Genomic DNA, 22,282 nt, shown 5'->3' on the forward strand with positions numbered 1-22,282 from the left:
TAGATGGACCCAGGACTTCCTACCCAGACGGCAGCCTCAGCCTCGCGGTCCCAGACGGACAGAGGGCTTCCTACCCAGACGACAGCCTTAGCCTCGCGGTCCTAGATGGACCCAGGACTTCCTACCCAGACGGCAGCCTCAGCCTCGCGGTCCTAGATGGACCCAGGACTTCCTACCCAGACGGCAGCCTCAGCCTCGCGGTCCTAGATGGACCCAGGACTTCCTACCCAGACGGCAGCCTCAGCCACGTGGTCCTAGATGGACCCAGGACTTCCTACCCAGACGGCAGCCTCAGCCTCGCGGTCCTAGATGGACCCAGGACTTCCTACCCAGACGGCAGCCTTAGCACGAGTTCATCCTATGATTACCATAACATACAACAAGGGAATCAGTGTTACTATTTATCAGATCACACAAGAACTGCCAGTTAGAACACAACTTGTCCTCTGGTTCGAGGGGCTCCTTCCTCCCTTATTCAGTTACCACTTACCTGATCAGGGTTAACATCTGTTCATATCAAGTCACAGCTGACTAGAAGAATAGGCTACCCTCTCACGCAAGAATACATAGCACATGTTGGTTCACTACAAACTGGATACTTTATTTATTCATTACATACACGATCACATAACATCACCATATAACATATAACCTGCAAAGAAAAGTGAAAGATTAGGTTGTACACTCTAATAAAAAGGGGTCGACATCACCTTAGTCGTATGTAGCCTGCACTCAATGGTCATCTAGGTTCCCTTCTCGTCTGTGCCTCGGCTCGCCTGGAAGTCACACCTCCGCAGTCACGGATCTACTCCCTTCTCTCTTCTCCGAGTCACTGGGACCTCTTCCTCATCGGCTACTCTCTTCTCTTTGGCTATTCTGTTAGAAGAATATCTGTCTCTCGGTTTTTCTCCACCTTCAAGTTTGTCATCTGTCTTCCCTGGAATAAGTAGTAGCTTTACTGCTAACGGCCAGGTGCCGCCTACGGACTGAAGCAAGTGCCAGTATCTGCCTCAGACTTTCACTAATATAGAGGTGCATTTTCTCATGGAAAATTCCAGCCCGTAACCTGCCGCCCACCAAATTCTTGTACCTCCCCGTGCCAAGGACACGTTCCCAGCCGGCCGGCCTGATGTAGTGTCTTCGGCATGAAGAAAAATACAATCCTTCGATAAGGGCCGGCCTGAACCGGTTCTCTCCAAGCGAATAACACCTCCTAACTAAAACACTGCCTATGACCTAGAAGCATCCCAAGCTGCCGGAGCAGGGAGAAAGATTGAGTCTCTCCCGTTTAAGGCCTACCAGGCCTGAATTCAGCACGGCTCCATGAAATACCCTCACTACAGAACAGATTACCCCTAATACTAACGAATCTATCCCCTAGGATATGTGTGCAAACCCTGATCTATGGGGAAGAACACAGGATCATGTCGAAGTGCCTAATAAATAGGCTCTATACACTACTCTAACCCTTAGACTTGGATGGAAAGAGACTGAAGTCACACTAGTTATTCTTTAACACAAGAAAAGGCCGGAAAAATCGAGCAGTACACTATCTCTCTCCCAGAATTCACCACCTTCACCTGTAAGTGGCTGCAAGCTCCTCTATCGGCGTCACTCTCTTCCAGTGACACTCTCACTTTCCCATCATCTAAGTATCCCTTCCTACCTTATCTCTTTCGCTATCTCAGCATCTCCCCTCCTCTGTCACTGGATGGGTGCTGCTGACACTGCCCGGTTACTGTCTCTTGCTGCCCCTTCCATTGTCTCGCAACCCCCCATGCTCTCCTCTCTCCCTATCTTGCTTCCTCTTTCTATCTTGCTATCTCTTCCTATCGTGTTGCTGTCACATCCATCTTGCTTGCGATCCCTCCCTACATCTCAGTATCCCTTCCTCCCTCGTCTCTTTCTCTGTCTCCGCACCTCCATTCCCCCGTCATAGCAAATGACAAGTGGTTACGACAGAGCACATCTGACACAAGAATCGGATGAACTATCTCTAGACTCTACTATAGCGCCTAATATGTACCGGTGATTGCAGGTGGTGGGCACTTAGCGCTGCCACTCTTTTAAGGTCCGGCGTCCGGTCCGGGCGTGTTTCTCATCATCGGCCTTCACCCCCAGAGCAAGAGAGAAAAGTCTGTTAACCGGGGAATAGAAAGAGAAAGAAACATTGACATAAGGGACCAAGGGTGCAGAAAGGAACGTGTGAGAGTAACGGAGCTAACTTAATGCCCATTGCTTTTATCATTACAAAATGAAAGCAGAATGGTTTAAGAAGACCACGTTTGTGAATACAGAGCCGCAGCATGCATTTTGTTTTCCAATGCACGCACCCAACAAGCAGGTATTTCAGTACCTCCAGAAATAGTGTGCTTTCCCACCCAGGGAAAACATGGTTGTTCACAGAGCGAGGAGGCAACACAAGTAGGGCTTCACTGGCAAACACTGTAATGTGGCGCTAATGTGTTTAGGTGTGAATAAATCAATATGGCCGCCTTGCTTTAGTTAGTTAGTTGTTTTTCATATTTTGAATGTTTTATTTCTCTCTACCCTGAGACTGCACTTAGAAATTGAAAAATGTCAGCAAAAGACTACGTTTCCAGCAAGTGTTTTTCTTTTTTGGATCCAATTCACAAGGAAGCAAATTAACGAAAGGAGGAAAGAGAAGGTAATACCTGTTTCTTGAAGTCTCCGGCCAGTTTTTCCTACATGAGGATGAACGAGCCAGAGAGGGAAGAGGGGGAACAAAGGAGGGGGGAGGCAGCTGCCAGCAGCGGGAGAACTGGACACAATCAGTGACTTACGACAGAGCACATCTCACAATAGGTTGAACATCATGAACTATTTATCTATAGCGCCTAGTGAGACCTAATGCCCATTGCTTATATCATTAAAAATCGAAAGCAGGATGGTTTAACCCCTTCCCCGCTCATGACGGAACCGTTCCGTTATGAGCCACGGTTGAGCTGTGCTCATGACGGAACGGTTCCGTCATGACACGCCCGTTGGCGGCCGCTCCGCCTGCGCGGCGCTGTTTCCCCGCCTGTGCAGGGGGACAACGCAAATGGGCGGAGTCATGACGGAACCGTTCCGTCATGAGCACAGCTCAACTGTGGCTCATGACGGAGCGGCTCCGTCATGAGCACAGGCCCACCGCGCTGCCCCCCTGCCCCCCCCAGCGCTGCAGCGGAATGTCCGCAGCAGCGAAGGGGTTAAAAAGACCACGTTTGTGAATACAGAGCCGCACGCGCAGTATGCATTTTATTTTCCAATGCACGCAAAAACATTCTTCAAAGAGCGAGGAGGCAGTCGTGAGGAGGGGGGGTTGCAGGGGGGTTTGCGAGGGGGGGGGTCGTACGGGAGAATACAATTAAAATTAAGACGAAAACTTACCTGACCGCCTCTGCTCCTGGTCCGCGTAGGCGCCTCTGCCCTCTTCAAACAGGAACAGCACGTCAGCGCCAAGATTGGCTGAGGACACAGCTTACTCTTCGCCCGCCGCCTGCCCATTAGGAGACCGAGGGGCTCCTAATGGGCATGCGCTAAAAATTAGCTCACCTTGCCCACTCATGCGCACTTGTGCTGCAGTGCTGCCTGTCCCTGGCTGGTCTGACAATGCATGTCAGTCAACATGATGCCGGACCGCCCACGGTCCGATGTCATGCTGACTGACATGCATTGTCAGTTCTCCCTCCGCGTCTCTGAACTTAAGTAAACTAAGTTCAGAGATGCGGAGGGAGCTGCGGGCGTAGGCGGGGGCGGGGGGGCAACGCCCCAACGCCCCCAATGGATGCACCGCCACTACATAGGTAGCCAATGAAGACTTTTTAGTAGGTCTGTTACTTTTACTGAAAACCCAGGGCCTCATTTGTGAGGTTTTGACATTGGGTAGTGCAGCAGGCTCTCCTGCTGCGCTGCTCTACTGCAAAAGAAAAGGGCAGTAATGTGCCGTATCCATCGGATACTGTGCATTCCTGCCCTTTTCCTCTGCGACAGCAGACAATGGGCTGCCGTGCGCCAACACAGGCACCTTTGCACCATTGTGCACTGTGTCTGCATTGCGGGGATGATTATTTTTGTGCAGGAAGGGAAAACTGCCTGCACAAAAACAATCACAAGAGACCTTTTCCTCTTTATATGTGTGCCTCAGAATGCAGCACACATAGAAAAAGGAAAACGAGATGAAATAAAAATATTTCTCCTCGTTGGGGCTCCCTTACGCCTCCACTTGGGAGGTGTACATTTTTTTTGCTGCCTCAGATTTACGATTGCTCGTAAATCCAGGGTAATGTCAAAAAACACATGGATGTTGCTGGGAACACCCCTGCAAAACCCTTTACACATCCCTTTAATGGATAAAAATGCTTTAAAGGGAACACTATTCACGAGGCAGCATTTAGCCCAAAAAAGTGGCTTTGTGCTGCATCATAAATATGGAGCAGGCTCCTGCGTCACAGAACATCACAGACCTTGGAAAGCAATGAAAGCAAAAAAATGGGTCACTAGTTAGTAAGTACTGATGGGTCTGCCATTGAGCAGTTTTTAACAGTGAAATAACTAGCTTTTCTTTCCATTGTCACAAAAGATCTGCAGGAGAAAAGAAAGCATTACAAAGTAAAATAAGTTGTGGAGCTATAGGATCCAGTACAAGATGAAGTCACCTGAGTGTGCCAAGCAGCGTCCGGGGAACCAGATTTATTAGTATGGAAATGTGTTAATATAGAGTCGTAGGGTGAACTGAGCCCTAAGATGTGTGACTTGTCTTAGACCAAGGTTGGGCAAGCTTCATGGTTATTAAAAGCGATACATTTCTTTAATACTTGAAAGGCCACTCTGAAGAATGTGTCTGATGTTTTCTTCAGTGGTCACCAGCTTTTTGAAAATCATGACACGTTTTTAAAATTAGCTTTTCATAACAAAATGTGCTTTGCCGGTATCACACATTATATTTTTTATGCAACGTTGATCCTGAAAATAATTTGCAAGAAACCACCAGGCGACTGGTTTCAGGAGAAAATGTCTCTCAATTTAACCTCAGCTCTACCCCTTCTTTTGTTTCTGTCTCACTATACTTTATTTAGGCAAGGTATACACCCACCACCAGAAAAACATTTTACGACATTTGATACATCTTCCGTAATATGAAATGCTGGAATTTCATGAATTAGGCAAGTGTAATTGAAATTTCACTCAACCCTTGTCTGTTGACATCACAGCTCACTGTCTGCCACACTCAGGGACCAAGACTAAAACTCTTTGCATAACGATGGATCCCCACCTGAGGATGGCCATGCAGATCACACTGTATTAAAGGAGGCTTCTTACATCAGCACACCTTGCAGAAGATCTATCAGTATCTCATTGTCCCACTCAGACAAGTGATGACCATTGCTTTCCAAAAGAAGCCTTAGCTTAACATGATTATAGCATGCCCTACAATACCATAACATGGTGTAGGATCATATGACATAATAAATAACACGTGTACAATGTTACCTCTGTGCACTCTGTTCTAATCAATCGTATTACCATTACTCCACAGTATTTTTCTGTGTGAGTACCGGTGTACTGTGCAGTGTCTGGTATTGCACTATGACAATCAACTGAGATACATTTTTCAGAGGCGGATATCCGCCTTCTGACTCCGGTCGAACTTGACTTAAGAACATATGTGTTTTTTTTATCACCGCGTCATCCAAAAATTAATAGTCTACTAAGAAATCAATCATATGTAGCCAAATTTATTCATGTCAATTTCTCCATAGGCTGATGTAATTCATGCAAATATGTGGTAATTCAAGATTTAGAATATTTCATCCATGATTCACAATGACCTGTTCTTGAACAATTATTTGTACACAGAATATCCACGCAGGCCACAACTGTATATGTTACCCAAAATAAATAAAAATCTCACTAATCCACCTTTTATACCAATTATATCAGCCTGCGGGTCCATTTCTGAACCGATTGGAAAATATTTAGATTTTTTTCTCCAACCCATTGTATAAGAATGGGAGACACACATAAAAGACACTATTGTGTTCCTTAATATCCTCACTCGATTGGATACAGACCACATTGAAGAATGGTGGCTGTGCACCATTGCTGTAAGTGCATTATACACTTCAATTCCTCATAATGAAGGTTTAGAAGCAGTAGAATGGGTACTTCTCAATCAAGGACCTATAGGGGCTAAGAAGATCTTCCTATTGGAACTGTTACATTCCACTCTAATTCATAGCTATTTTCAATGGAACAGCAGTTTTTATGCACAATGCATTGGCACATCTCTGGGCTTTGCCGGAGCTCCATCATATGCGAATATCTTCATGTCAATATTCGAACATTACTTCATACTTCATTAAGAGGCATGGCAACAACACCTAGTCCTATACAAGAGATACATTGATGACATTTCCATAATTTGGAACGGTCATCGGAATTTAATGGAGGACTACATTTACAGGCTCAATCAACACCATGACCATATAAAATTCACACACCAGATTGATAAACATAAGATCGCTTTGGAAAAGCTGTTTACATTTTAACAGCTTCCATCAATTCTCATTAAAATATCATTTACCATAGTCACTATTTATCAAATTTTACAATTTTTTTTTCGATCCATCTGAATTATCCGACACCATTGATTAATTTTCAACAAAATTCAAACAACATGGATATCCACAAAATCTCATTGAAGAATCTATTCATCCTGTTTCTAAATTTGACAGGCATCAATTGTAGACCAAAACCCTGCCACCAAAAGGCAATGCAATGGTATGCGTATTAAAAAATTCCACTAAAGCACACACAATCAAATCCATCATCAATAGACATTGGGCTATCACCCAAGCTACTGTCAAGCAAGAAAAGCTCAGACAAAGCTGAACACAGAGGAATGCAAAGATGTGCAGACTGCGTCCATTATAATAAGGTGATTATTGGCAACGATCTAACCCATCCACCTAACGGCATCAAACTAAAACTAAAACATTCAACTACTTGCGACACTGAAAATGTGAGCTACACCTTGAAATGTCCTTGCAGTAAATTATATGTGGGCAAAACTGAGCATAAAATTAAAATCCAGATAACTGGATAGCCGGGGCTGGTGCCTCAGTGGACTAATGTGTCAAGGGGCTTGTGTTTAACCGCATGATCACAGGATCAAATCCCAGCAGGTCCACTCAGCCTTTCATCCATCTGAGGTTGATAAAATGAGTACCATTGAGTTGGGTAACAATAAACATCTGTTATTCAGCACCAAGATTCCTATGGGTGTATGTGCGCTTTACAAGTACACATGTTATGTTATAGCTGAACACAAAAGCAATATCCGAAACCACAACTAAAATTCATCTGTAGCAATGCATTGGCTTCAAGCTGGACACAATATAGCGCAACTATGTTTTACCATCATAGAAGTAATGAAACTGAGACCTGATATGGATCCTTTTAAACAACTTGCGAGATAGGAATTTTCCTGGATTAAAAAATTGGATTCTATGCAGCCGCTTGGGATGAATGACAGATTGGAATATGTGTGATTCCTATGAGATTCTTGTTTAGTATTTTTGCCTTTAACTTGGGAACCTCAGCTGTTTTGGCTATTGACCACCATCATAATTTACATTATTATTTTTCATTCTTCACGTTTTAGTTTCATTGTTCATATTGTGCAGTTTTACTGTTGATTGATATACATTTTGTACTACTATTTTATTTGAGTTACAGTTTCAATCTTTACCGGTGCACAGGGTTTCTTTAAAGGTTGTGTTTTTCACTTCGCATGGTATCCACTTAAAGAATAACTCAGCAGGCACACTAATACGCTACGTGCGTATAAACGTTCACTCAAATACAACGATCCTGCATGATTTGCCATCAGTAGCACTTGTGGAGGAGAAGCACGGCGTGACTCAGCCTGTTGAGTGAGTAGCCACTTATATGCACACCTTTTATATGGGGTGCACTCGGATTTGTACTGGATTCCCATTCAGAGGGGCCGTAGTGGTCCGCCAGCAAGAAAGTTTGAAGCATGTTTGATTCTAACAGCGTTGGTTGCATGTCGAGCACACTCCATTAATAGAAGGCGTGTTGATATTTTCGGGCACGCAATGTCTGTTCACCTTTGAGCACGTTTTCATTTCAGTAAGTTAAACATTGCACGTACGTGCTTTTATGTTTGCACAGACAACTTTGTCTCGATTTGGTGCCGGAGCAGGCATACAGTTTTACCATTGAATATGATCGGTTTCACTTAGCTGCTGGTTGTTCACTCAGTAACACTTCTTTTTTTCATACTTTTCACATCTTTGCTCTATCTCATACGTTTTTTCTTTGTAGATGACTGCATTGAGCTGACCATAGTTTTAATCATGTAACAGATTTTGTCATTTGAAACCCCTGAAGAAGGATCCTTGACCCGAAATGCATTGGGCAGGATTATGGGTCTAGTCTTTGTTCAAAAAAAGAACATTGTGAACCATGGATGAACTGTTCTAAATCTTTAATTACCACATATTTACATGAATTACATCAGCCAATGAAGAAATTGGTGTGAATAAATTTGGATACAGACAATTGAATGCTGAGTAGATTATGATTTTTTAAAAAGTTTAAGAAGCTTTATTAATATATTGTACATCATACAACATAGGGCAAGATGTAAAGATGTTTAAGAATAACAAACATATGTAATAAAAAACATGCCATAAAACATATCAGAAAGCTATTTTCAATTATTAGGGTTTACATAAGGAAAGAGAAGGGGAAAGGAAAGGGAAAGGGAGAAAAAACAATATGCTGTATAAGTGAAGATAAACTAGCAATAAATACTCATTAGAATAAATGGGAATACAATTAACATATTTTCCATAAAAATATTACAATATGATTGACATTAAACAGGACAAAAAAGACAAAGAAGTAAAAGAAATACAAGAAACTCATGGAGGTTGACAGTCTTCTGACCGGTTACAAGAAATCTGAGAAATAGAGAGTTTATTTAAATAAACAGTTAGGGGTAACCAAAAAATATCTCTATTTATCTGTGGGTTACAATGGGAGGCAAAAGCTGTGTCCAGTCTATGATAATGGCATAGAGTGTTCCACCAAGATTTGACTGAAAGCTTATTTGGGCATTTCCAATTGAGTGTAATTTGTTGAAAAGCTAACTCTAACATGAGATTAAACAGCTCACGTTTATGAGACTCTGATAAACTTCCCATAAATAGGAGGGTATCCAATACTGGAATATTTAGATTAAAAATATTCAAGTTCCGGGGCCACATTTTTAACCAAAAAGAAGCTATGGGAGGGCATGAAAAAAGGAGGGGATAGAGGTCAGCCAAGGTATGATCACAAGACCAGCAGGTTTTATTGTTGAGTGTGTAAAATTGGCAATGGAAATGGGAGTGAAATAAAGTCTGTGATATAGAAAAACATAGATTGAGTAGTAGATGCAGATCCAGATATTTTTAACGATGTGGTCCATAACGTGCTCCAAAATTCATTGCTCCATTCACAACCAAAATCCACCTCCCAGACGAGCTCAATCTTAGTCTTAGATCGCTCTGGGTCAATGGAATTGAGAGATTCATAAATGAGAGAGGCCTTTGGGGATGCTCATAGGATTCTAAGAAGTGGATCCTGGGTAGACAAACAATCTTCAGAAGAAAGGGAATAGAAAGCTTCCAAAAGTGTTTCAATAAGTAATGAAAAATTATGCTGAAACGAGCGAGGACATTTAAAATTAGTTCGAATCTGGGGAAAAGAGGAAGTAGAAGTGCCATCAAATATGTCTCAAACCCAGATAATGCCTTTAGATCTCAAGGAGATCCAGAATAAAGGTCTATTATTAATGATGAAAAAACGATTATGCCAAAGAGGAGAACGCAAGAACAAGTTTGTAGACATTTTCTTTGGTTGACAATAAGGTCCTGACAGTGAGAAAGTATGTTTAAATAATGGAAGAGATGAGAGCGCTAGGTGGCGCCGGTCCAACATGGCCACTCCGCGGTGAGGCTCCGGAAGCCTGACCCCGCAAATCCTTCACCGATCCTTGACAAGCTGCCCTGGCCGACCCTTCTTGGGCGCAACTGAACACTGACCTGCCACACGGCTCAGGGTCCGAAATTGGAAGGATTCGGCCTGGCCCGAGCGGAGATCTGCAGCTTGGAGGCGGGCCTGCAGCTGGAGGTGGCGATCCTGGTGCCGGGAACCATGCGGGCTGCTAATTGAGCCCGCGGCGCCCGCAAGGTATCTAGGCCCGGTCTTGCTGGGACATCTGAGGTCTCGCGGAGGCGCTTTGACTGCTGCTGGCGGCCCCCTTCATTAGAGGAGAGGTGTTCCTGCCAACGGACTGCCGGTGGTGGGTGCAGGGGTGCGTGCAACAGCAACGCCGGGCACAGCTCCAGCGGCTCACAGCTTGCGAAGCACAGCCCTTGGAACTTGAACGAGACCAGGAGGCGTTGGGTGACACCGCGCGGGCACTACGGCTGGCCTTTCTGAGGGAGGAGATACGTATGCAATCTATGGAGGTGGCTAAGACTCTTTGGCGCTCCTCGGTGGCCCGGGTGTACGGGTGGGGAGACAAGAACGGTACGCTCCTCCATCGGCTGGCTACTTACCCTTGGGCAAACCGGATTATTCCTGCCATTGTGGACTCCACTGGCGTGACTCATACAGTCTCCGTGGCAGTGGCACAGACCTTTGCAGATTATTATTCCCAACTGTACCGGGCTCGGGCACCGGGGATTACTCCTGCGGAGATGATGGGGGCGAGCGGAGTCGGTCTTGGCCGGTTGGGACGGGAGGCTGGTGAGACTTTAGACCTGCCCATCACGCTGCAGGAAATCAGTGAAGCGATCAGTCACTTGGCATCCGGGAAGACCACGCCCACGCCCCGAGGCTTCTGGATCTCTATGCTGAAGTGGTGGGGAAGGGCTCGTTCCCGCCGGAAACTGACACGGCCACGATAGTAGTCCTTCTCAAAACACAACCCCCGTCACAATCTTGCTCGGATTACCGGCCGATATCTCTCATTAATACCAAACTTAAGATATATGCTACCATCCTGGCGCAAGGGCTTCGTCTGCATCTTGTCTCACTGGTCCACCCGGACCAGTGTGGATTTATGCCGGCTTGGGGGACTAGGCACTGCTTGCGGCGCTTACATCTGACCCTGGCCCACCGGGAGCGCCTATCTCCATATCTGGCTCTTCTACTGGTCGACTTTGAAAAGGCCCTTGACTCGGTGGGGTGGGTGTATCTCGGAGAGGTCTTGGAGCTGCCCGCTCTCGCCCCTCCTCTTCGCCCTGGCGATGGAGCCTCTGGCCGTTCTGGTCCGATCGGACCCTGTTCTCCGTGGGTGGGATTGGCCGAGTATGGTCCCCGATAAGATCGCCCTGTACGCGGACGACGTCCTTCTTTATATCTCAGATCCGGCTGTTTCGGGCCCTCGTGTTCGCCAGATTCTTCGCCGTTTCGGTCAGGCATCCGGTCTTCACCTGAACCCCAAAAAATCTGTCCTGGTCCCGTTGCACCCGTCTAGGGAGTGTTTCGATTGGCAGTCTGATATTCCCCTCCGGAGACTCTCCTTTAAATATTTGGGGATCTGGATCACCCTTCTTCCGGAGCTCTGCTGGGCCCTCAACGTGGCAACTGTGGTTATTAGGACCAGATCGGACCTGGTGAAGTGGCAGTCGCTCCCGCTGAACCCATTGGGGAGGATAGCACTCTACAAGATGATGATACTCTCTAAGTTCCTATACATGCTGCAGAACACGCCTTGCTCCTTCTCCCGCTCCTGGTTCCGTTATATGGACAAGATTGCGACTAAGTTCCTCTGGGGTGGCGGTAGGCCCCGTCTGGCCCTGGACCGTTGCCGGATTCCCTCATATGACGGAGGCCTGAGCATGACCAACCTTTATTTGTACTACCTTGCAACTCGGCTTCTGGTGATTCATGATTGGTTCTCAGGCGGGTGGGACGATCTGGCCTATAGGTTAGAGGAACAGATCGTGGGGTTCTCCTCCATTCAAAACATGCTCTATGGGGCGGTGATCCCTTTGTCGCTCTTGGATGTTACGCAGGCCCCCTTCTTGGCGTGGCATGCCACCCTACGGCATACCCGCTGGTCGAGGACACTGACCCTAGTCACACCACTTTGGCATGGTACTTGGCTGCGGGAGGTAGCGGGGCTGGAGGGGTTTCGAGCATGGGACCTTCTTGGGATCTCTCGGTTGGGTGACTTGTGGCGGGGGAGCCGCATGTGTTCCTTTCAGGAGCTTCAGGGTCGATTCTCGTTGCACCCATCGCAATTCTATAAATACCTCCAGCTGCGCCATGCAGTCCAGACTCACGTCCCTCTGGATTCACGGATTCCCGACCACAGCCCGCCTGAGGCTCAGGTGAGGTTGGGGTGCCTTGGGAAAGGAGGAATCTCCCGTATCTATCGCTCCCTGGTTAATAACACCCCGGTGGACTGGGATGGACTGAGGCAGCGCTGGGAGACCTGGGTGGGCCCATTGGATGAAGCTGACTGGAGGGACGCCCTTGTGGCCCCCAGGACGATCACCGCATCGGCTAGATTGCGGCTCATCCTGCTTTATTACCTGTATGCCGCCTACCTGACCCCGGCGCGCCTCTATCGTGCAGGCCTTTCCCCGGATGCTTCATGCGCCCGCTGTGGGTTTGACCCGGCGGATTTCTTCCATGTGGTCTGGAATTGCCCGCGCTTGGGGAGTTACTGGGGTGAGATTGAACTTGAATTAACAGAGGTCCTGGGGTGGGAGGTCCCCCATGACCCCAAAATGGCTTTGCTGGGGATAACGGATGGTTTGGATGGCTCCCGCAATGAAAAATATTTTCTAACTACTGCTCTGGTAGTGGCTAAAAGGGATATCGCAGCTTCCTGGAAGCAGATGGATTCACCCAAATGTGCTAAATGGAGAAGGGGCGTGGACTGGTGTGCCGCACAAGAACAGACGTTGTATGCTGCACGGGGATGCCCCAAAAAGTTTCGCAAGGTGTGGGGGAAATGGTTAGGGGGCTTATTCTAGGGGGGAGAGTACAGGTAGGGGGAATGGGAGACTAAGGGGGGGGATGGGGGTCTTGCTATTGATTGTCATTGAATCCATGATATGTCATTTTGATGCCAGTTCAATCGGATTGTTGTATATGATGTCTGAGTTTTTGTCCTTCCACAAGAAAATAAAAATTTGATTATCAAAAAAATAATGGAAGAGATGTGAGACTGGTCTTGGCCGTGAAAGCCAGAACTTCCAGGAAAGAGAAAGGGAAACAGAGACGGCGCTCAATATTTACCCATAAAGGGGTGAAAGGAGAAATATTGGCTTGGAGCCAATCAGAGGCTTGTTTAAGATAAAAGGCTATATGATATAATCTAATATTTGGAGAATTCACCCTTACGGTGGATTTTGGTTTTCTAAGGTGGGATAAAGCGATTCTGGATTTTTTATTGTTCCACAAAAATTTGGAAAGCAGGGAGTCAAATTTTTTAATAGATAGAAGGAATGTGAACTGGAATCATTGAGAGAATATATAACATAATATTGGTGATCATCATCTTGATAGAATCTAGGTAAGAAACAGAGGATTCCAGGAGGAGAGTAGTTTGGAAATCCGATCAAGAATTTATTTCATATTTATTTTAATCGAGTCCGATATAGAGTTGGTGAACCATATCCCTAGGTATTTAATTTTAGACCTATTCCAATGAAACCCAGTTGGATCAAAATGATGTTTACAACAAAATTTGGATATGGGAAGAATCTCTGTTTTATCTGAGTTCATTTTATAACCCAATACCGCTGAAAAGTCCAAGAATTCATGTAATAATGGGGAGATAGAAAGTTCTGGGCTAGACATAAAGAGTAAGATATCATCCGCGTAGGCAGAAAGCTTCAAATGTTGATCTCCGCATAAAAAAACAGAAATAGAAGTGTTATAGCGGATGCGAGCCTGAAACGGTTCAAGAGAAAGAATAAAATGGAGAGGAGATAGAGGACAATCCTGTCGGACACCATGGTGAATTGAGAATCTATTCGAAACAAGACCATTAACTATAGTGGAAGCAGTAGGTGCCGTATAAAGTAAAGAAACCAGGGAAATGAATTTAGACCCAAAACCATGCCAACGGAATGACTTAAATAAAAAGGACCATTCAACTCTATTGAAAGCATTTTCTGCATCAATAGATATTGCAGCCAGGGAATGAGATAGAGTAGATGCCTTATTTAGAACATTGAAAAATAGCAGAGAGTTATCAGAGGTTAATCTGCCCTTCACAAAACCACATTGTTCTAGGCCAATTAGATGGGGTAGTTGTGATTCAAGACCTAATGCCAAACGTTTAGCAAAAAGTTTCTAGTCTACATTTATTAAGGATATAGGGTGATATTTTTTGCAGAGTTTAGGATCTTTACCTTCTTTGTGAATGAGACAAATAGAGGCTTCTAAGAAAAAACTGCTTGCCTTACCAGTGGTACAGAAATATTGAAACAGGTTAAAGAGTTTGGGGAGTAGACAATTTGAAAAGTGGAAGTAAAATTCTATTGAAAAACCATCTGGGCTAGGGGGTTTATTTTTCTTTAGTGAGTTAAGAGAACTGGTAATTTCTTGGAGTGAAATATCCGAGTCTAGAGAATCAAAATCAAGATCAGTGGATGAAGGAGGTGGAATATTGTTGAAATAGGAATCAATAAGAGAATTCGATGCAGGCGCTTCTGGAGTATATGGATTGTTGTAAAATGTTGTACATTCATCAAGGATTTCTTGATCTTTAAAAAGATGCTTCCCATCTGCTGACTGAATAGAATCTATCAACGTCCTTTCTTTTCTAGATTTGAGGTAATAGGCTAATAGTGATCCAACTTTATTGCTGCCTCCATAATATCAGGCACTGCTACAAAGTAAAATAGATGAAGCATTATCAGTGGATATCTTGTTAAACTCTAGCTTAGCGCGAACAAGCTCCTGCAGGGTAGAGTCAGATGAGGAAGTGTAAAATTGATGTTCTAAGTCCTTGATATTAGTTAATAAAGCTGAATGTGAGTTTGTTTCTTTTTCCTGGCAACATAATCAATAATGAATCCAAGGGCGGTGGCTTTAAAGGTATCCGGTAACAAAGCGGGAGATATAGATGGACCTTCATTCAAAGAAAATAATTCTTCCACAAAGGAAGTGAAGGAAGATGAAAAAGCTTGATCTGGTAAAAGAAAATGATTAAATCTCCATCTACAAGATTTGGATTGCGAGCGGAACAAATCAAAATCAGCAATCACAGGCGCATGATCTGAAATTAAAATGGGTTCGATCAAAGATGAAATAAGATTTTGATCTAGAGGTTTGGATAGGAAAATGTAATCCAGTTGGGACAAAGAGCCATGTGGTGGGGAGATAAAAGAAAATTCTGTTTGATCTGGGTTACATAGTCTCCAGGCATCAACTAGATGTGTCTGTGTGATTGTGATATGAAATTGTTTATGGGTTTTATGGGGAATGAAACGTACCTGGGATTTACGATCAATAAAGGGGTCCATAACCTGGTTACAATCGCCTCCAAAGATCTTTGTGTTGCATACATTTATTTGTAATAGCAGGCCAGAAAACATAATCTGGTTGGGCCGGACCATAACTATTAAATACAGTTAAAGAAACATTATTATTAAGGAGTAGTTTAACTAAAATCCATCTACCATCTGCATCTATTTCTTGTGAAACAGAATATTTCAATTTTTTGTGACATAAAATAATAACACCATTCTTCTTTGTAGTTGAAGGAGAGACAAGAACAGAACCAACCCAATTACATTTGAACTTAAAAGCCTCAGCTTCTGATAGATGAGATTCTTGTAATAAAACTAAGTCAGGATTATAAGAGGCTAAATGTGAAAGAGTTCTCTGCCTTTTTATAGGATTAATAAAACCTTTTACATTCCATGTAACAACTCTGAATGCAAGAAAATAACCATAGAAGTAAAAACTGTGGAATTGACAGTAGTGAAGGAGTATAGGAAGAGTAATAGGCCAAGCCAAAGAGTAGAAAAAAGGAATATTAAGAGAAAAAAGGGAAGAGTAGAACAGAAAATGTTATTATAAAGTACAAAAAAGAAAAGGATAGCTGCAGAACAAAAGCAAGAAGGAGAGCAGAAAGGGAAAGGATGAAAGGAAACAAAAAACAGAAAAGGGAAATACGAAAAAGGGAAATAGAAAAGCTAAAAGAGGAGACAGTACATATCCATAAAGGCCGACTGAAAAGACATACCTGTAGAGGACAATAACTAAATAACACTGGGGTGGTGACGACACACAAGAGAATGACACGCTCAAGATGGGGGGAGTCTGAGCCACATCAGGGGCGAAAGAAGAGAACAATGAGGAAAATGGACCAAACATGTGAAGTACATCGGACGAACCTGCAAGGATACAAAAAAGAACATCATAAGAGATATCAAATACTTATCATCTGACAAACTAAAATATAATAAAGAATCAGAAAATAGGACCACAATTCAATAACATTGAGAAACACAATAGTTACAAGCAAATAAAAATCAACCATTGGAAGGACCAGCAGTGTCCATGTTACTCAAAGTGTGAGAGTATACAAACTTCTTAAGTTCTGCAGGATCTTCAAATGACACAGTCTTATTTTGGAAAGTCACTTTGAAAATTCAAGGATGGAAGAGGCTATATCTGGCTCCAAGAGAAAGGAGAGGGGCTCGAAGGTTAAGAAACTCTATTCTTCTAGCTGCGGTGGCATTAGAGACATCCTGAGAGACCAACACCCTTTGACCCAGCCAAGACACTTGATGTTTAGCCCTAGCTGCAGAGATAACTGACAACATGTCAGTAAATTTCAAGAAGAGGATGCTAACACCTCTAGGCTTGACCAGAGATGCAGACAATGATGGGTGAGGACCAAGACTGTGGGTTCTCTGAATGTTGAGTGAGGTTGAGGAGGGCATGTCCAACAACTTTGGCAGGAAGGAGGAAAAAAAGGAGATAGGATCGTCTCCTTCCAAAGCTTTAGGCAAACCATAAATACGTAGATTGTTTCTCCTTTTTCGGTTTTCTAAATCTTCAGTGTGCTGTTGCAGCCTGTGCACCTCCCTTTCCAAAGTATTAATTTTCCGAGTCTCGCCTTGGACAACCAAAAGTTGCTGCTCCATTACAGATACTCTACTCTCCATTAAAGACCCTTTTCGTCCAGAAGCTGCATTTTGCTATTCGTTTCCTCTACAAGAAGACGCAAAGCTCGAATCTTCTCAAGCAGCAGGTACAAAGATATAGGTGGCGACGGCTTGTCAGGAGAGGGAGGATCATGTTTCAACCATTTTGACGCTAAAGAAGGTGGAGAAGTCTTTTTTACTACAGACTGTGATGAGGAACTACGAGCAGAGGTTGCACCAGACATTTCTTCAGCAACAGGTGATTGTACTACTATTGATGAGTGAGATACAGATGTCAAAGATTGCCCTTTAGGAATAAATACAAATTGTGGTTTTCTTAATTTACCCAAAAAAGAGAACCATACAACTGAATGGAAATGGCAGAAGCAAACGTCTAACAGTATTAGCTCCTTGAGATTACTACCACAAAGTAATATACAGCATCCATGACATTAAATCTCCCACAGAGAAGTATTAGTATATAGCGCTAAGCTGAAACACTGTAAACACCAATGTCAGGACAGTCAGTATGTTGCAGCTACTAGGGCATGACCATAATAATGTTGAGCATCCACAACCAATAAGGAAATTCCTTATTTATGAAAGGTCGATGTCCGTTGAATAGAGGGTATTTTTCTAATATCCTGGATTGAACAATAATCTCACAGTTTATAAGCCTTAGAAAGAGCCAAAAAAGACACACATGCAGGCTTGAAGCACAAAGACCCAGTCACAAATTAAGGTGAAGATTGAGGCTGCAGGGGTTCCCATAGTACAGCAGAAATCAAAGAGAAGATGCCAGAATTACGTTTCCCAGCCTGCTGCATGACAGGCACCTACTTGCGTGAGGAAATAAAATGGCGGCCGTTGAGTGAGGAGGCCCTGACGATCCGAAAAATGAAGAGAAGTGCAGCAAGCTTCATTACACCGGGCAGCTCCTCATAATGCCCCCAGGTTCTGCTGCAGGAACAGCCATTTTCCAAAGACTGAAAGGTGCTAAAAACGCACCAAAGGACTGCAACTTGTCCCCCGTGCAGCAGAGCTCCTCCGTCAAGTGGCCATTTTGAGTGGTGCCGAAGCCACGTCCCCAGAATATACATTTTTTGGGGATGACGCGGTGATAAAAAAACACGTATATTTAAGTGAAGTGCGACCGGAGTCAGAAGGCGGATATCTGCGTCTGACAAATTTATCTCATAATTAATAACACAACATAGAGTTACATCATTAAAACACGGAAGATGGGTGAAGGGTTTGATAACGTGTTTGAGCTTGTTTGAATCTTTCACAGGTGGTTCAATTAAACTCCTTATTGGTGGTGAAAGTACTTTGTTGATATGATTGTATGAGTGCAGATAATTTAGATTAAGGTTTTCAGAGATGACTGTGTCAGTGGTAAGATATTAACTCACAGGCATTCACTCACAGTCCTTCCATTTCCACGTTGGCGGGGATAATACCTCACCATGTGGGTCAACCTATGCATGAGTTATGAATAGAGTCAATGAAGTAAGGGTGGGGCTAATTAGCAACATGTATATTAGCATTTATTTATTTATGTAATTTGGTGTTTTCTATTGTGGCAGTCTGCCACCTTATAGCAGTGCTGTTCCAGTCATTTAGTTTGTAGAACAGTGCCTGTCAGATGACTCTGCAATGGCTAATTGGATAGGACAAGTGACCCAATTTACGAAATGTTTCCTTCAGTAATTGTAACATACATAAAAAAAACTCAAGAGTGCATATCACCTTAGAGCAGGTTAAATTTCTCACATAAAAGCTTTTTTGAACTACTTCCTTAACAGGTGGTACAGCCAGTTCTTCATGCATCCTACTCCTTAATATTTAGAATCACTTATGCATGGGGCATAGTGCCTTGAATCAGATCCTCACTTCCACTAGGCAGATGGAGGGGTTTGAAGTCATGTTTGATAATGTTGCAATTTGTCGAGTGAACGGCTAGTATTCCTTCTTGCTTTTGTATCAGTTGTAGTCTTATATAGTGCTTTCTGAATAGGCCCACATAACCACATTTCAATATTCTATTTGAGCCATTCCTAATAATTTGGCTCATTTAATGATCTATTTAAATTAAGTTGGGACCTTCTTTTAGCAGTCTCTGCCTTGAGGATGAATGTACGCTCATAGCTGAAAAATATTTCTTGATTTCTCACTTTTTTGTCAAGAGATGGGGCTGTCCCCATGCATGATGACTTCAAATTGGAATCCTATTCCTTTAGACGCACCAATTAGTAGAAAATAATTTTTCATGCTTTCCAGACATTTGAAGTTTTCCTCTTGATCCAATAATAAAAGTTTGGTCACGTTACATAGTTTAGTTTATTTATTAGTTTCTATGAAGAAGTGGGTTTGAGTTTCATGTCGGCACATCATTGTAAGGGATATTATGTAATTAAACCAGTGGGCACAGAGAGCGACACAGAAGACTGCTTACACTTCAGATTGGCCCACCACCTCACCCAATAATCATTGTGGGCTGCAGCAGAGTAATGGTTAATGGAGTGTAATAATGGCACAAGACAACAACAGAAAAAGAGAGGACATTGACAAGTTGTAGTAACAGGATAACCTCAGGTCTACTCCTCCTTCTTCTCACCCTAAACTTGGACCAGAAATTAGGATATTGTTGGAAATAGTTCAGGCATTGCTGCCGTGCAAATCTGTTTTACATTAGTGAGAAATTTAAAAACGAAAATAGAAACAAAAGGGCTCATTACAATGTTGGTCAGAAAGACTCCAACCGACATTCGGATTCCCCTACATCGTGTCAGAATGCATTCGCTTGACTCGGTCAGAAACAATTCCGACTGACCGATTATGATGCTCTCGTTCAGAAGGGAAACCATTTGGTCATTCCAAAATGGTTCCGACCAACATTCAGAGAATCCAAGTCAGGCGGAGCTGAATCGTACGGCTCAACAGACAGCGTTTCCGACCCACCAATTATGATGTTGGATCCTGACACCCTTCCTGTGTCAGACTGTCTGAAACAAAAAGGCTGTCAGAAACTGACTTTGGGGGCCCTTAGCAGGCCCCCCTTCATCCTGAGATCTCCGGTTGGGGTTCATCGGAGTACTCAAGGGAACCCCTGTAAAACCATGGACAGTGTGGCAGACACCATGGGGTGCCTGCGACAGGGTGAATGTTTTTTCACAGACACCTCTTTTCCCCATAGGAGTCTGTGTTTTTAATTGGAAAACAGGCTCCCATTGAAGTCAATGGGAGTCCTTCCGAATGGTGTTTGGAAGCATCGTAATCGGCTGGGCGGAACCGCAGACTGCGAGTCAGTCAGTCTCGATTCAAAGAAGTGTCGGGAGGAGGAAACTACGACCGACATTGTAATGAGGCCCAAAATTGTGATATCTTCCAACATCAGATCTTTGAAGCCACTAAAATCAATATTAAAGTGCAGTTGTTTTTCAAAAATCAGTGCAAATCTAATAAGAAAACTCACTGCTCCTATCATATATCAGGATACATGCCTAAAAAGCTATGAAGTGCATTTCCAAGTTGAAAAAAATCATTCATCCATTTATAGAAATGAAAAAAAAACTTGTTATATAACCTGATAACCCTTATTGTTATAAAACTGCTTTCAAATATTCTATAGATGTGGAAAAACCATTTATGGCTCGTACTTATACTGCAAAAACCCAAAATATTTGGTGGGGTGTTAACAGGCAGTTTTTAGCGGCTCTTGTTTCCACTAGCCCTCACGGTGCTGCCTAAGAACAAGGAAACTTTTCTGGGGTGCCCAACACTTATTACCAAGGGGTAGTGGGTTATTCAGGTAACCCAGGTAGGTAAATACTCCTAGCCTTGCTTAGGTGTCTTGAGGGTTTTATGTGCCCCCTTCCCACACCAAAAAGCAAGGAGGCTCTAAGGGTCTTATTCACCTATGCTCATGCATTTCCCAAGGGTTTGGGGGGGGGGGGGGGGGTTTCGGCCTCTTCTGCCTTTGACTAATCACTGGAGAGCCTTGCGGCCCCATGATTTGTCCAGTTGAATGGTGGTGATTTCTGTTCACCCCATATGCCTTTTTCAAATGTGGGGGTATTACGTGCTCCACCCGCACCTTGCCCCAAGGTGGGGAGTGTTTATTAGCCCATTACTTTGCCCAAGATCAAAGTGGGCATCTGTTCCTATACTAAATACCCCACTCTCTTCAGCAAGGTGTGTGGTCTGCAAAGTACACGCAACCCCATTGGGAAAGGTAGAGGGGCATGCCATTCCCCTGTCTTGGGAAGGGAAAGAGTCATATCAAACTTTTTATTTCTCCGCCCTTGTATACCAACTAATTTTTTTAATCTTTAGTGGTATTCGCAAACACCAGTACAGCTCAAGAAAATTGCTTGCTAAAATGTTTAAAAGCTTTGACATAGCAGACAGCTGCCCTGGTGTCCTGTATGAAATTTCACCCCTCCAAACTCTAACTTTAATAAGCTTCCCTGGGAGGCTAGCACGTAGGTGGTGTATGCATACTCCCTAATGTTTGTTCTCTCTTCACAGCTTCACAAGAAATATGGCTCTATGTACACATTGTACCTGGGATCTCATCGATATGTGGTGCTCTGTGGATACAAAACTCTGAAGGAGTCCTTTATTGACAAAAGTGAAGAGTTCAGTGGCCGTGGAAAGTATCCCCTCTTTTACAATTTTACAAAAGGCAACGGTAAGGATTTAAGGTCTAAGGACATCTGCTAATCTCCTGTGTCATAATTGCGTGCCCCACATGTCTAAAATGATAATAAAGATAGCTCAAAACCCAGAATTTGCCCGAACAACAGATAACTTGGGTAACATTCTTAAATCCTTCTGGGATTATCTCTTCTTTTCTATGTTCCCTTTTCATATTTCTCATTTTCCTTGTGTTTTCTATGATAGCCTTACTGCTCCCTCTCTTTCTCTATCCGTCTCTTTCTGTTTTCTAAAAGTATGCATTCTTCTGTTGTATGTATATATAAATATTACCTACTGGCAGTCGCCAGTAGGTAGTTATAGTTAGGACCTATTTTCCATAGGAAATCCGCAAAATTCTATTTGGAATAACGTTT

The 22,282-nt window shown here is 43.7% G+C and overlaps 1 protein-coding gene across 3 annotated transcripts in view; it reads left to right on the forward strand.

Annotated features, from left to right (window-relative positions):
- LOC146798508 (cytochrome P450 2F2-like) overlaps positions 1 to 22,282 on the forward strand; it is a 528,068-nt gene that overhangs the window by 53,197 nt on the left and 452,589 nt on the right. For all 3 annotated transcript variants that reach the window (XM_085625796.1, XM_085625797.1, XM_085625795.1), the window contains one exon: positions 21,738 to 21,900. In XM_085625796.1, coding sequence (XP_085481922.1) covers positions 21,738 to 21,900 — 163 coding nt within the window. The remainder of the gene's footprint in view (positions 1 to 21,737; positions 21,901 to 22,282) is intronic.

The sequence above is a fragment of the Triturus cristatus genome, chromosome 9, assembly GCF_964204655.1.
Source record: "Triturus cristatus chromosome 9, aTriCri1.1, whole genome shotgun sequence".
Classification (NCBI taxonomy): Eukaryota; Metazoa; Chordata; class Amphibia; order Caudata; family Salamandridae; genus Triturus; species Triturus cristatus.